We start from the raw sequence: 13276 nt of genomic DNA, 5'->3' as shown, positions 1-13276 counted from the left end.
CCTCATGTATAGGACAATTAAAACAAAATGTGTGCTTTACAAATTACTATTAGATTAAAGAAATGTACAGAAGAGTCAAAGGACTGCATGTCTTTGAGGATTTCTGCTGCTATTAATGATTGTAAAGTTCTTTGCGCATGTAAGGCGTTATATAAATGTAAGTATTATTCTGGGAGACAGTTTTTTTCTCTCTAGCTTCCCTGTTTGAAACTGACCCAGGTGAGTAGTTACTATACTGTGTGATGTTTGTTTGGCCTCTGTGAAATGAGTAGTTGATCTCAGTCCAGTTTGTGGTTGGCATGTCTCTACCCTCCAGAAAGCTGCTGTCACCATTAGCACCAGTTAGCATCCTTGTCCGTAGTGTTGGTAGAAAAGCTAATGTCTGAGTATACATGAAGACTGAAGCCCCAGTTCAGCAGGGTACTTAAGCATGTGAGTGCTCACATTTAAGACACTTAACTTGTGTGCTTAAAGTCAGGCATGTGTTTAAGTCTGAATGACCATCTCACTCCGACAAGTGGTTCTTTCCGAAGCTGGTTGAGGAGATTGGCAGGTTAGGTTCGGGTGGGAAAACATGCACTACTGACGGGGAAGAAATGAGGTCTCCTCTCTCTAATGCCATCTTATCTTTTAGTGCTTTCACAGGCAATCTTTTTAAAAAAAAAAACAATATGTGTAGGAGAATCAGTGAGGCAAAATTAATAGCTCATCCTTTCTCCTACCCATTTGTGTCGGGCCTACTTAGACTACAAGTGCAGTCACGTACTGTCTCTTACTCTTTGTACAGTTCCTAGCACAACAGGGCCCCAATTTAAGCTGAACCTCTAGAAATTACTGTAGCGCAAAGGATAGTACAGGTGACTCCATACATTACTTTTTCACATGTGCAGGAATAGGGACAAAAGAGAGAGAAAATGTAATGTCAGTTGAAGAAGCAAAACAGAAAGTTTCCCTCCACCCCAAATCCTAGGGGAAATGCCACCTCCTGAACTGCAACACATTTTTACTTCGTTTTTGAGATCCTTTCTGTATCCCCTAAAGGGGAAAAAAACAGCAAGACAATGTTAAACCTCCTTCCCCTGATTATTTTTCAGTCGGATCTCTCACCTGAAGTTCCTTCTCATTTGGTAGGCTGCTCCTATTGCTCCCATTTCTTGTAATAGCTTATGAATTTACTATTATGGTTAATTGTAATTAGAGTGTCTATTATGACAGTAAATTTATACCCTGTAATCTTTTTTTCCTGCTTTGTAGAAAGCTTTGTATTGTCAAAAGTTTTGCTTTTGTTTCTCTTGAAAAGTACCGTATCTAGAAGTGATTTACTTAAGCAATAATTAGAGAGAAAAATAGCTTTAGGCAGTGTTTGACTTGCAATACGTTTTTGGGGGGGATGGATTTTGGCAGATGTGGAATACTCTCCCTATATGTGAAATGATCCCTTTCTGGGTTTGTTAAAAATACTGCTTTTAGGGAGGCTTTTATGGGTTTTTAATAACCATGTTAATTATACACTGTTCCTTTCTCTTGGTTTTTTTTTTTTTTCTGGTTTTTTTAAGCTGAAACAGTAGAAGAAAAACCAGCAGACTCCTTGCAAGATTTGTACAGAGCCTTGGAGCAGGCCAGTCTGTCGCCTTTAGGAGAATACCGGATTTCCTCCAAGCTGGAGTACAAGAAGTTTTTTATAAAAAGATGTAGCGATCCAGTAGTCAATGAAAAACTGCACCAACTGCGAATTCTGAAAAGCACTTTAAAGGTGAGATAATAGTGGGTGGGGAAATCCCACCAAAGAGTCAATCTTCTTATATTATATTCAAAGATTAACTGTACTCAGCTGGACAGCAGTCTGAATCTTGTATGTGAAAAGAACAAAAGAGAGACATGGGAAAATGCTGTTCTCAAAGCCGAGGGCAAGTGTCTTGGGGGGGGGGGGGGAGAAATCTGTTTTATTTCTCAATAGATACAATCTCTGTGAGCTCCTCCCCTACCTAGTTAAACATGGTTTGATCTGAAATGTTCAGAAGAGGTATTAATCCCCCTTTTTTCCCAAGACATTTTTATTTACCAAGATAAACATGCTATATCATTAGCAGAGAGTAAGCTTCATTAAAGTCAATGGTTTGGAAAGTGGCCGTTTTATTTACAATGTTGCTGCTCTATGATTATTAAGCTTGTCTAGAAAAGAACTGAACATTTGTTTTCTGCCTGAAGATGGTACAAAGATTTATGACATAAATGGCCGTAATGATACACACAAATATTGTAATAATGGCCCTACATTTAAGACAGTGCATTTGTATTTTGAAGTTTTAAGCACCTTTCTAGCCCCTTCATCATCACAAAGTTATCACAAAGCAGCAAAGAGTCCGGTGGCGCCTTACAGAGTAACAGCCATATTGGAGCATGAGCTTTCGTGGGTGAATACCCACTTCGTCAGATGCACTAACACAGCTACCCCTCTGATACCCCAAGTTATCACAGTGCGTGCTATTCCAGATTATAACACCAGGGATGTTCCTTTAAAGCATAGTAAGCAATAGATACTCTTACGCTGGATCTTCCTTGAGGCCTAGTTATCTATATTAAATTTAACTTAGTACATTTTAAGCCACTAGATACTAAATACATTGGCCTTTGGTAGCAGCTTTCGTCTCAGAGTGCTTTACATACATTAATGAATTAAGTCTTCCAGTCCCCTGAGAGGCACTTAAACGGTACTATCTCCATTCTATACGGCCCTGATCCTGCAAAGACTTACACAGAGGCTTAACTTTACTCACTGTGAGTGTCGTCCCAATGAAGGGAATAGCACTACTCAGAGTATGTAAGGTTAAACATATACATAACACTTTGCAGAATCAGGACCTACAGGGGAAAGTAAGGCTTTCAAATGACTCCCAGAGTCTCTCACAGAAAGTCTGGGAAAGTGCCAGAAGCAGAACCAAATTTTTTCTACTTCCTGTCCTGTGCCTTAATCACAAGACTGACCTTCCTCCTGGAACGTGCAGGCTCACTGACTAGTAGTAAGGAGGTACAGAATACTCAGGATTTATTAATACAGCACCTGGGAAGCACAGTGCGGTAATATGAGCACAGGTCTGAAAAGCAGGAGTACCTATGTTCTAATCTCAGCTTTGCCTTAGTTTGCCTATCTCCAAAATGAATATGTGACTGCTCTGGGGAACATTAATAAGCTATTTTTTGCAAAGCACTCTGAACATGAAGATTGCTTTATACATGTTAGTAATATTTTAAATGCACTACTTCTTGGTACCAAACTCTTCCAAGTGTATCAGGTCAAAGACAGAACTGGCTGGATTTTTTAACTACATCCATCACCCTCACCAAAATGGATGGAAGGTTTAGCATATGTATACAGTTATCATGGAACAGATAAATTAGCCATGGGGACCATGAGGCTTCCTGTAGGAATAAACAGTACAGGAGAAGTTGTTGATGAACAGATCACTACTACAGGGAAGGCCTCGTGCTGTAAACCTCAGTGATAATTGTATTATTAAGGCTTGATGCTGTTGCATCCAGCTGCCCTTGGTTGCAGTAGACGGAAGTGACTGCAAGGGAGCCTGAAGCCTGCTCTGATCTACACCTGCTGGCTATGATCCCTCAAGAGATCTTCACCAGCCAGGGATTGTTAAGAGCATAGCACAGAGCAGCCACACACCTTCTGCACCCATGTGCACCTCAGACAGCAGGAGAATAGGGTACAAGCAGGCTATTCTGGCTCTAAACTTGCGAGGGAGATCCAGCTAGGTTCTGGCCTCTATGGGTATGTCTACACTGCAGCTGGGAGGTGTGATTCCCAGAGCCAGTAGGCAGACTCATGCTAGCTCAGCTCCACCTAGCATGCTAAATATAGCAGTGTGGCTGTTGTGGCTTAGTCTAGCTGCTCAAGCCCAGCCTGCCTATACCCCTGGATCTGAACTCAGGCAGCTAGACTGAGCCACCACCAGTGGTGCAAGGTCTACATTGCTATCTTTAGCAGGGTTGCTTATCTCAATCTGTCACAAGCCTGTCTACCCATGCTGCGAATCAGTGTAGACATATCCTTTACCGTGGGAGGAAGTTGCACTGGGCCAGAGTATTGGGCCTACTAGATGCAGTTATGATCTTTAATGAAGAGCAGTTATCTAATTAAAACATCCTTGAGGGGAAGGGATAGATAGTTCAGCGGTTTGCGCATTGGCCTGCTAGACCCAGGGGTGTGAGTTCAGCCCTTGAGGGGGCCACTTAAGGATCTGGGGCAAAATTAGTACTTGGTCCTGCTAGTGAAGACTGGGGGCTGGACTCAATAACCTTTCAGGGTCCCTTCCAGCTCTGTGAGACAGGTACATCTCCATATATTATTTATTAATTTTTCAGATGTCACGGTGAGGAGCACAGCTGAAAAGCCTCCCTATACTGATTGATGTCAGGCCATCTATTTGCATCCCACACACTAACACAGTGTTCTTTATGAAATCAAGAAAAGTCAACAGATGGCACTTTACAGTGTGAAACATTTTCTTAGAAACTAAAGCAGCTAACAGTAAATAGCAAGGGTTTTGTTTTTACATAACAGATCAAGGGGTAATAAGAAGGGAAGCTCTGCAACCCAAGTGATGTCCAACACCCTGACCTATGTATGACATTTTTAAATAGACCCCAAGAGGCTTAAAATCAATGGCTCACTATGCCCCCCTCTTTCTAATGCCTTTGTGGCTTCCATGTGCTTGCCCTTTTGTTAAGTTGCTCATCATTTATCTGAGATACTCTTGCTAGTAATTTATCGCTCTCTGTTCTTTTTTCTTTTGCAGGCCAGAGAAGGAGAGGTAGCCATTATAGATAAGGTTCTCGATAATCCAGATTTGACATCTAAAGACTTTCAAGAATGGAAACAAATGTACCTTGATCTCTTCTTGGATATTTGTCAAAACAGTAACCCAAGGGACCCTGTAAATGGCTCTTCTGAAGTAGATGCACTTATAGCCTCTTTAGCACACACCCATTCATACATTGAAACGCATGTATAAGTGTCTTCTTTTTTGTCCAATTTGCTACATTCCAATCCTTTACTCAGTGCAAAAGTAGCTTTTCTATCAATATGTGGGAGGTCTGGTAAATTATATTTTAATGTTACTAAGCTGTGTGAAGTAAACCTTACATGGTCCATGATCCCATTGTCTTTAACGGGAATTTGTATATTTTTATGCTACCAATGCTCAGCTTGTGTTTAGCTTGTGCAAAACAAATGAACATGGTTTTTAATAAATAAAAATATATTTAAAAAAATAAATTTTGGAAGATAGCGAGCTTCAAAATGAAAGCTCTAGAGGATCAAGGTTTTGTGACTGAAGGTCAGTTGATCTCTTCAAAAATATAATTTTATACTATATAATTCCAGTGTTGCATTTCATTTTTGGAGTTCAGGTATTATTTTGATTATGTTGAAAATAAAACTTTTTTTATATTTAATGAAAAACTCTAGGAATTTTCTTAAGTGACAGACAACAAGGTAAAGCACTGATTATCACTGAGTTTTGATGAAAACAGACAAGAATTAGATAAAGAAATAAGGACAAACAAAAAAATCACTGACACACGTTCAAGTGTCAAAAGTTCAGGTATTAACGATCACATGCTTTTAAAGCTGGTTTGTAAGAGACCTATAGTACAGGTTTATCATCAGTGCAAATGAGTTTCTTTTCTTTGTTTGTATTTTTAATTAAGACCAAATTGTATGTTATCCCCCCTTAATTTTATCGTTGATTCTTTATTATTAATAATATGATTGCTTTCGCACTGATGGTATCAGGTTTATGTGCAGCTTTTTGCAATGACAGCAATCAGACTTCGATCATGCTTGTTAAGGATGTTTAACTCATCTAAAAAAGGTAGCTAAAGAAAAGGATTCTAACATACTGCTTTCAATCTGAAATACTTTGTCAACTCCCACATGGCAGAGAGGGAGTAAATAGGATTTTTCAGCTAATCTCCTACTTGTTTCCTAACTTGTTAAATTCAACATTTTGTATGCAGGAAAAATGTGATATTAACAAGGTCAAGAATATAATCTGAAAAACTAGTGACAACTAAAAAGCCTCTGTTTTGCTTTTGAAGAGGAAAGGATATCTCCAGCTTCTGTTGAGTTCACAAACCAATTAAAATGTTTTAAACTTACATAAGATTTCAGCTACATGTGAAACAACCCAGGGAACAGGAATGAAGCATTTACTTAGACTTGTGCACATGCCCTGGAATGGGCATGGAGGATGAAAATCCTGAATCATGTCCTGTATTTATCCTTTACAGCTTATTGTTTATGAAAAGTGAACAGAGCATGACAAAATATTTGTGCTGCTTTTAAATATTTTGCTGCAGAAATTAAGAGTCATGACATGGTTTGATATACTCATGGCAAATGGAAAAGCACCCATTAGTAGTCCTTAACATGTGTTGTTCACTGAACCAGCTTTAGACTATTGCCTGTACAGCTCAGTGAATGTACTTAAACTTTAAGAGCTCGGATACTTACTAGTAGTTATCTTTCCTGTTGGGATGAAGGCAAGAAAGGAGGAGTGTCTCTCTGTTTATGTGTTCTCAGATTTTTTTAATTGCATTTTGGATTGCAAATGTTTTGCAGATTTTGCACAATTGTACAGAGGCGTGGCCTTTCTGCAGCCCATTTGAAATAATTCTGATTCAAGTCAACATGGCTGACGAATCATGTATTAATGTTTGTATGGAATTCTGAATCCAATGTAATATTTGTATCATTTAGAAGAATCTGTTGGTATAAACTGGACATTTATTTACTGCATGGGTACTGACTTGTATATTAAATTTGTGAGGTTTTGTATATTTCTCATAACAAAAAAATGCTTGACCTGAAATGAATTGTACTATTGTTCCAAGCATTTACACTCTTGTTATTGTTTTACTGGACCAAAAGTAAATATATTCATATAAAAATTCTTTATATCTGATGGATGTATATGCACATCACGTAGCTGATTCTTTGTTGAAACTAAGGCAGTTTAGACAATGTAGATCCGTTGCTATGCAACTGCTATTCTGCCTGCACTTTACTTTAGAAAAGTCAGCTTGATTGCTGTAAAAGGTGAAAATTAAACATTACAATTTAAGTCTAGCATGAAAGAGAGGAGAACATTTGTCCCATTCGTTGTGCTGCCTTCTCTTAATAGAATACTAAGTGCTCTTGGACAGATATGTTTTTACTGTATTAACTTTCAGGCTAGAAAGGGAACAGTGCAAGATGAACTAAAATAAATTTAGCTTTTAAATGAATATTTATGAAATTTGTTTTGAGTAAATAAAATCTTTAATCACACTCTGGAATCTAGTCACATAACTGCATTTTACAGTGCCTTAAAATGTCCTCCCAACCCATTCCCTATTACTCTGTCAGCATTGCCAACATGAAGTGAAGCAATTGCTTTCTCTGGAATAGCCAGACATTTAATACAGAATTTCAAAAGAGTCAAGTTAACTTTCTTTGCTTGTTAGTCCTTGATAAAAGTCAAGCTTTTATTACTTCATTTCCCTCTCATGTATTGGCTCAACAGTTAAAAAGAATTTCACCATCATCTTGATCATCATGTGGCAGGCACAGTATGCAGGATGTACTCACTTAAGTAGCTGGATATAGCAACTATTGTTGCATGTTCCACAGTACCTTATAATAATTATATTCATTCAGAACTGGCTGCCTCAGTTAATGTGCGGTTTTGATACAGCAAATATGTACCGTGCCAGTACAGAGCACACTTGAAAGCCCCACCCTGGAGGGCATGCCATAACAAAAGCTATTTCACAGAAAGGTCGCTTTCCCTCTCGGTTCAGTTCCTATATCAAACAATCAGTGGTTTAATATATAACTGTAATTAAGGCTACATTTTATCCAATCCCTCTTCTCCATGCAGTAATTTCTTGCTGATTAGCTAAGGCATGCTCACTTAGCTATTTACTCAAATAATACCATCCTCTAAATGTTACTTACTAAAGCTATTACAAGCAACAATTTTCTGATCTTTATATATTACCCTTTCATTTTGCTTAGCCATAGTATAAAATTCAATACCACTTACCATCTGGGGAAATTACCTTTAATTAAAAAAAATAGAGATTACATTTTTAACCCTTGCAAAATCTGACTTTAGACAGCTATTAAATGCTTCCAAGGAAGTACAGCATTGGAATTCCTCGACACAGCCTTTCAGGATGTGCTACTTGACATATCTGCCCTTGGCAAAACCTACCTTCAGCTATACAAATCACAGCACATTTTTCCCATGCTGGTGCCTGATTTCCTGTCCATACGCTCTGTGTCAGGTGTTCACTAAAGCAAAACCTCAACTCTGTTACATTTAGTGCAGTTGCAATTATCTTTTTTCCTGTGGGGCTGCCCTGCTGTCCTGTTCTTCAGCCGTTGGAAGCGTTGACTGAGAAGTTTGGCTCCACTATTATTGGATGTCCTTAGTTTCTGCCAATTCTGAGAGTTGTAGCACTGCACACTGCAATCCATACCAAGGGAAGGGAAGTTTGCAAATCTCTTCCCAGCAGTCATTATCTATATCATAACCCACCACATCTTGGGTAGGTACCTCCTGGGAGTCTTGCCATTTCTTTCCCCCAATGAGAAGTGCCGTTTCCTCTACCACAGCCAGACCATAGCAAAATCGGTCATAGACCAATGGCCTTAATCGAGTCCACTGGTTTGGGGCAGGGTCATACCTTTCTATTTCAGAGAATGGTTCATACAGTCCTAAAAATGTGAAGATGGCCTCTCTGATCGTTGCCATCTGGTGTCCAAATCGAGCAATGCTCATGGAGGCTTGCTTTCTCCACTGTCCTTCTAAGCTGCTCAAAGAGAACACATCCTTACTTGTGTTGGTTTGATCTGTGTATTTGCCACCTGAGATGTAGATCGTGTTCTTGCAAACTGTACTGGCATGGCCATGCATCTTGCATGGCAATTCTGTAGCCTTTGTCCATCTGTCTCTGCTAATGTTGTAGACTTCAACAGATGAATGCAGTGATCCGGTCTCGCCTCTTCCACCAATTGCAAAGATCTTGTTGTCTAGGATGCAACAAGAAAATTGGCATCTCTTTTCAAGCATTTCTGTGATTTGGATCCACTTGTTAAATCTTGGGTCATAACGATGGACCTTGTTTGTAACTGACAAGCTGGTGTTTTTCGTGTCACTTTGCAAATCTGCTGTTTCCCCACCCAGCACATACAGGTAGTTTCCAATCACACACATGCAGTGATTCTGTACTCTGTCTTGCACCTGCGTTAGAGTTCTCCATTTGTGATTGTAAACATCAAAGGCCATCACATCGCTGACCAGTCCCTCATTGGAAGTCCCTCCTCCTAGCAGGATGATGCGCGTTTGCTGGTTTCTCAGGGTGCTGTACTTATCCTGCAGGATGGGCTGTTTAAAAACTAGCGAATGGTAGTTTATTGCTTTTATGATCAAGCATTTAATAGGTGTCGTGAGAGACACTTCTGACTGAGTGTAGACTTTTCTCAGATCTTCCACTGGGATGAGACCAAATCTTATATGTTCTAGTAGGTTGCTTCTGTGAATCAACCTGGATTTATCATGCTTCAGCCAGATGAGCACTAGATTCAGGAGGCAGGATTCGTTCACCATAGGGACGTCAGGGGATTCTACCACTGCCATCAACGATCTGAAGTTCAGTAAGAGCAGCTCCATGAAATGCAAATCCAAAAGTTTCCAGAGATTACTGATGATGTATTTTTCTGTCGCCAACAAAGCATCTGGAAGATAGAACTTGGTGGCAATGTTGGCAGAAAAACAGCAGTTTTCCAGGGTCAGGTTGTTAACCAAGTACTGATTGCACAGGCCAATAGCCTCAGTCACTTGCAAGTAACTGGCAGCTTCCAGGGTGTCCTCCAGATTCTCAAAAGAAAGGGGCAACCAGGAGGTATAAATGAAATCCAGGACATGCTGGAGACCAGTAGGTGAAATGACTTGTAGATGAATGACACTGGCTTTGGATTCTTTTGTGTAGCTTTTGAACATAGCTCTGAAATAATCACTGGAGCAGGCCAGCAGGGACTTGTGTGCAGGAAACTCATTTTCCTTCACCTTCAGTAAAATATCACACATCAAGCCTTCAGCTCTAAGCATTTGGTACTGGGAGAGCACAGTACTGCAGTGTGCTTTGCAATAGGCCAGGAAGTAACTCATAGTGCATAATACAATGCTTTAAGCTAATTTATTAAAATTAATATGCAACGACCAATTAGAACGGTTGCACAAATCAACTTGTAGGTCCCTTTGTAAGAATGCCCATCAGAGCCTCCATCTATTCAAGAAAAGCCCAACCAAGAAAATCAGGCTCTCCCAGCCTAGCGGGCTAGCTTAGTACATTTGCAGTGAATTAAATGCATTCATTCAATGAGAAAACAGTTGAACCTAGTATCAGCCTTGGGATGCTTACTTTTCTTGCTTCCATTTCATGCAGAAGGATGGAAAGTCCACAGTTGCGGGGAGCTACTGCTTGGCTGGCCATCATGTGACAGATGTGGGAGCTAGATGACAGTCTTTACACATGGAATTTTGCGTCGGCTCAGACGTCTCTCACGCTCCTTTCTCTGCAGGCTAATCAAAGAGCTTGTCTGCGGCTGACAGTGCATGGCGTTGAGCAGAAACAGATGAGGTGGGGAAGTGATGAGGAGAACGTTTGCCGTTGCTTTTTCTGTCTGAGCCTTGTTTGTATTTCAAACTTAGATAAGTTTAGATCTCAGTGACTGTGGGACAACAGACCACGTTTGGTGATCTGCTCTCACTATGTTAGGAAATCTGGGCGGAAGATCAAATCAGCACCCAGGGAGTAGAGCAAAGGGGATTTCTGTTCATATAAATCTTGTGCCTGGAGGCAGAAAGAGAGGCAAAATTCCATGATTAGTCACTGGTTTAATTTGACATGCATTTCTGAACCCTTTGGTTTAAATGGTATCACCATAACTCACACCTACCAGAATAGAATGCAAACACAAGCTCTGTGTCATAGCTGTCCAAGAGTTGAACTGAGGAGGGGGGTGGGGAGAAGCAGAGGGAGGGGAAAGAATCTAGTAGTTTTATGAACAGCCTGAGCCAAAGCATCTGTCATTGAATGACCTGAATGGAAATCAGGAGAGTAACACATTTGTATAAAGTGGTGACAAAAATAGATCCCATGTTATGTCATAGTAAACTGAACTCTGTTTGTAGAGGAGAGAGAATTGGCATCTATCACCAGCTAGAAACAAATCCCTGAACTTCTGTGGATAGTCCATAGCTGACTATATTAGCTTTTCCACTTTGAGTTTGTTCTAATTAAGTACAAATAAAGGAGGATTATCTGATTTCTCACCTACGCCTTCTGGGATCTAATTCCCACCATGGAAAGGAGGTGTGGATGGGCTACATATCTTGGTCTCTTGAGGCTTTAGCTTGCTTTGAGTAGCCCTGGGTGCAGGCTCTGAAATACAGTGACCTGACAACAGTCTGGAGTCTTCCTTTTGACACCCTTCCTTCCAAACACTCAAGACTTGCTAAGTGACAGAGTTGATAAAATGCCAGAGCATCCTGTTGCATTGTAGACCAACAGACTCTGGGGCAAGGGCAAAGTCCTGCAGTTGTCCTTTGCTGTCATCCACAGGTAAAGTTCCTCAGCATTCGAGTGGCTACATAATATAATTTTTATTCGTCCTCTGTACACTGGTAGAATTTCACAGCTGATTGGACTGTTTTTTCTAGGAGGATTTGTTTTCACAGTGTTCCTTTACTGCTAAGTAAAACCTCAGTAATAGGGATGAAGATGATTACCAGCTGCAGTAGATAAAACAGAGGCTGAGTGACTTGATCATGCATCAGAATTATATAGGGTGTCCTCTGACTTTTTTTTTAAATGTGCATGTTCATTGCTATAGCATTTTAGAAATGATTTTTCTGCATAGACCCACTTTCTGTTTATATTAGAGACCATAAATCAGGGTCTTATTGAAATAATAATCTGTGTTGCTAACTAGATGAAACTAACACAGACTGGCCAGTGGGTGAGAAAGAGACATTTTTTCTTATATAAGCTTCCTGCATCCCTGGGAGGAAATTTTAAAACATTTAAGAGGAAATTAAGCAATATTCCATGATTTAGGTCAAGTAATTTGATTGGCCTGTTCCCTCTCTTTTTTGCACCAACTAAAGATGAAATGATTCACCAATGCCACCAAACTTGTGCAGTCAGTCACTCTGTGGGTTCAGAGTGGATGTTAAATGCTACATTCCTCATTTTCATGGTGACACTTCCTTTGCTTTTGTTTTGTACATGATGTAGATGATACAAGGGTGCAATCAGACCCAGGCTGCTTAAAAGACTCTCGAAACTGTAGCTGATCCATTCTGTCACTGTAACCAGGAAATCAGATGTAACTGCAGCTGAACAAAATGGGGCTTCTCTATACACAAAAGCTGCACTGGTTTAACTCCAATCAGTAACTGAGGCTTGGTTTACAGACAGGGTTGCACTAGCTTAACTATAAGGGTAATGTTAACCTACTTAATTAAACCGGTACAGCTTTCTGTGTTGACACTCTGATGTTAATGCAAGCTGGCTTATATTGGTTTACCTTACATTTTTAAATTATAAGGGTAGTAGTACCTACTGTAAATATATAGTGTAAATGATAGATGCAGGCTAAACTGCTGTATGCCAATTTTAAACTATGTGTCCACACACACAGTTGTGCTGATGTAACTAAATCTATTTAACATCATCCCTACAACTGGTGTAACTGTGTATAGACAAACTCTGACTTAAGCTGAATTGATACATGCCAGTTGTAAATTTATTGAAGTGTGTCCACATGGGTTTAATTAAACTGATTTAAAACCAATTTCAGCTAAACTGTTGCAATAGTTGCATGCAGAGCAGCCCTAGGTTATGCCCGTGTAAATCTGAAGTGAATGAGAGCAGAATTTGGTTCATTTTAATGGCCACTTAGCTGGTAGAAATACTTGTCTGGGGCATTTATTTGTCTGACTGGTCATTTAATTAATTACAGAAAGACCTCAACATTGGGGTGGTTTATTTTTATAACGAGGAGTTGAAATAAAATTAAATCTTTCCTTGAGTCCTTCTTCAAAGTGTTGTGTTGTAAGAGCAATATCATCATGCCAAACTGTAAAGTTTTTTGGTTGAAAATAATGAGAGGTTATAATATTTTTTATTTCAAAGTAAGGAACTTTTC

General features: G+C 39.7%; 2 protein-coding genes and 1 long non-coding RNA gene across 5 annotated transcripts in view; 1 reads left to right on the top strand and 2 right to left on the bottom strand.

Annotated features, from left to right (window-relative positions):
* The window catches only part of CNKSR2 (connector enhancer of kinase suppressor of Ras 2), a 401265-nt gene extending 395824 nt beyond the window's left edge, over window positions 1-5441 (top strand). For all 3 annotated transcript variants that reach the window (XM_075059991.1, XM_075059987.1, XM_075059986.1), the window contains 2 exons: window positions 1557-1753; window positions 4812-5441. In XM_075059991.1, coding sequence (XP_074916092.1) covers window positions 1557-1753; window positions 4812-5027 — 413 coding nt within the window. In that variant the 3' untranslated portion in view covers window positions 5028-5441. The remainder of the gene's footprint in view (window positions 1-1556; window positions 1754-4811) is intronic.
* LOC142045845 (uncharacterized) overlaps window positions 1-10870 on the bottom strand; it is a 43926-nt gene extending 33056 nt beyond the window's left edge. The window contains exon 1 of the long non-coding RNA XR_012654743.1: window positions 10486-10870. This is a non-coding gene — a long non-coding RNA (uncharacterized LOC142045845). The remainder of the gene's footprint in view (window positions 1-10485) is intronic.
* On the bottom strand, window positions 7367-10304 carry KLHL34 (kelch like family member 34). The gene has a single exon (XM_032781206.1). The coding sequence runs from the start codon at window positions 10230-10232 to the stop codon at window positions 8478-8480; it is 1755 nt and encodes a 584-aa protein (XP_032637097.1). The 5' UTR covers window positions 10233-10304; the 3' UTR covers window positions 7367-8477.
* Window positions 10871-13276: the final 2406 nt, after the last annotated feature.

Source organism: Chelonoidis abingdonii, chromosome 1, assembly GCF_003597395.2.
Source record: "Chelonoidis abingdonii isolate Lonesome George chromosome 1, CheloAbing_2.0, whole genome shotgun sequence".
In the NCBI taxonomy this organism is placed as follows: Eukaryota; Metazoa; Chordata; order Testudines; family Testudinidae; genus Chelonoidis; species Chelonoidis abingdonii.
The sequence above is the reverse complement of the archived record's forward strand: the minus strand, read 5'-3'. Positions and strand labels throughout refer to the sequence as shown.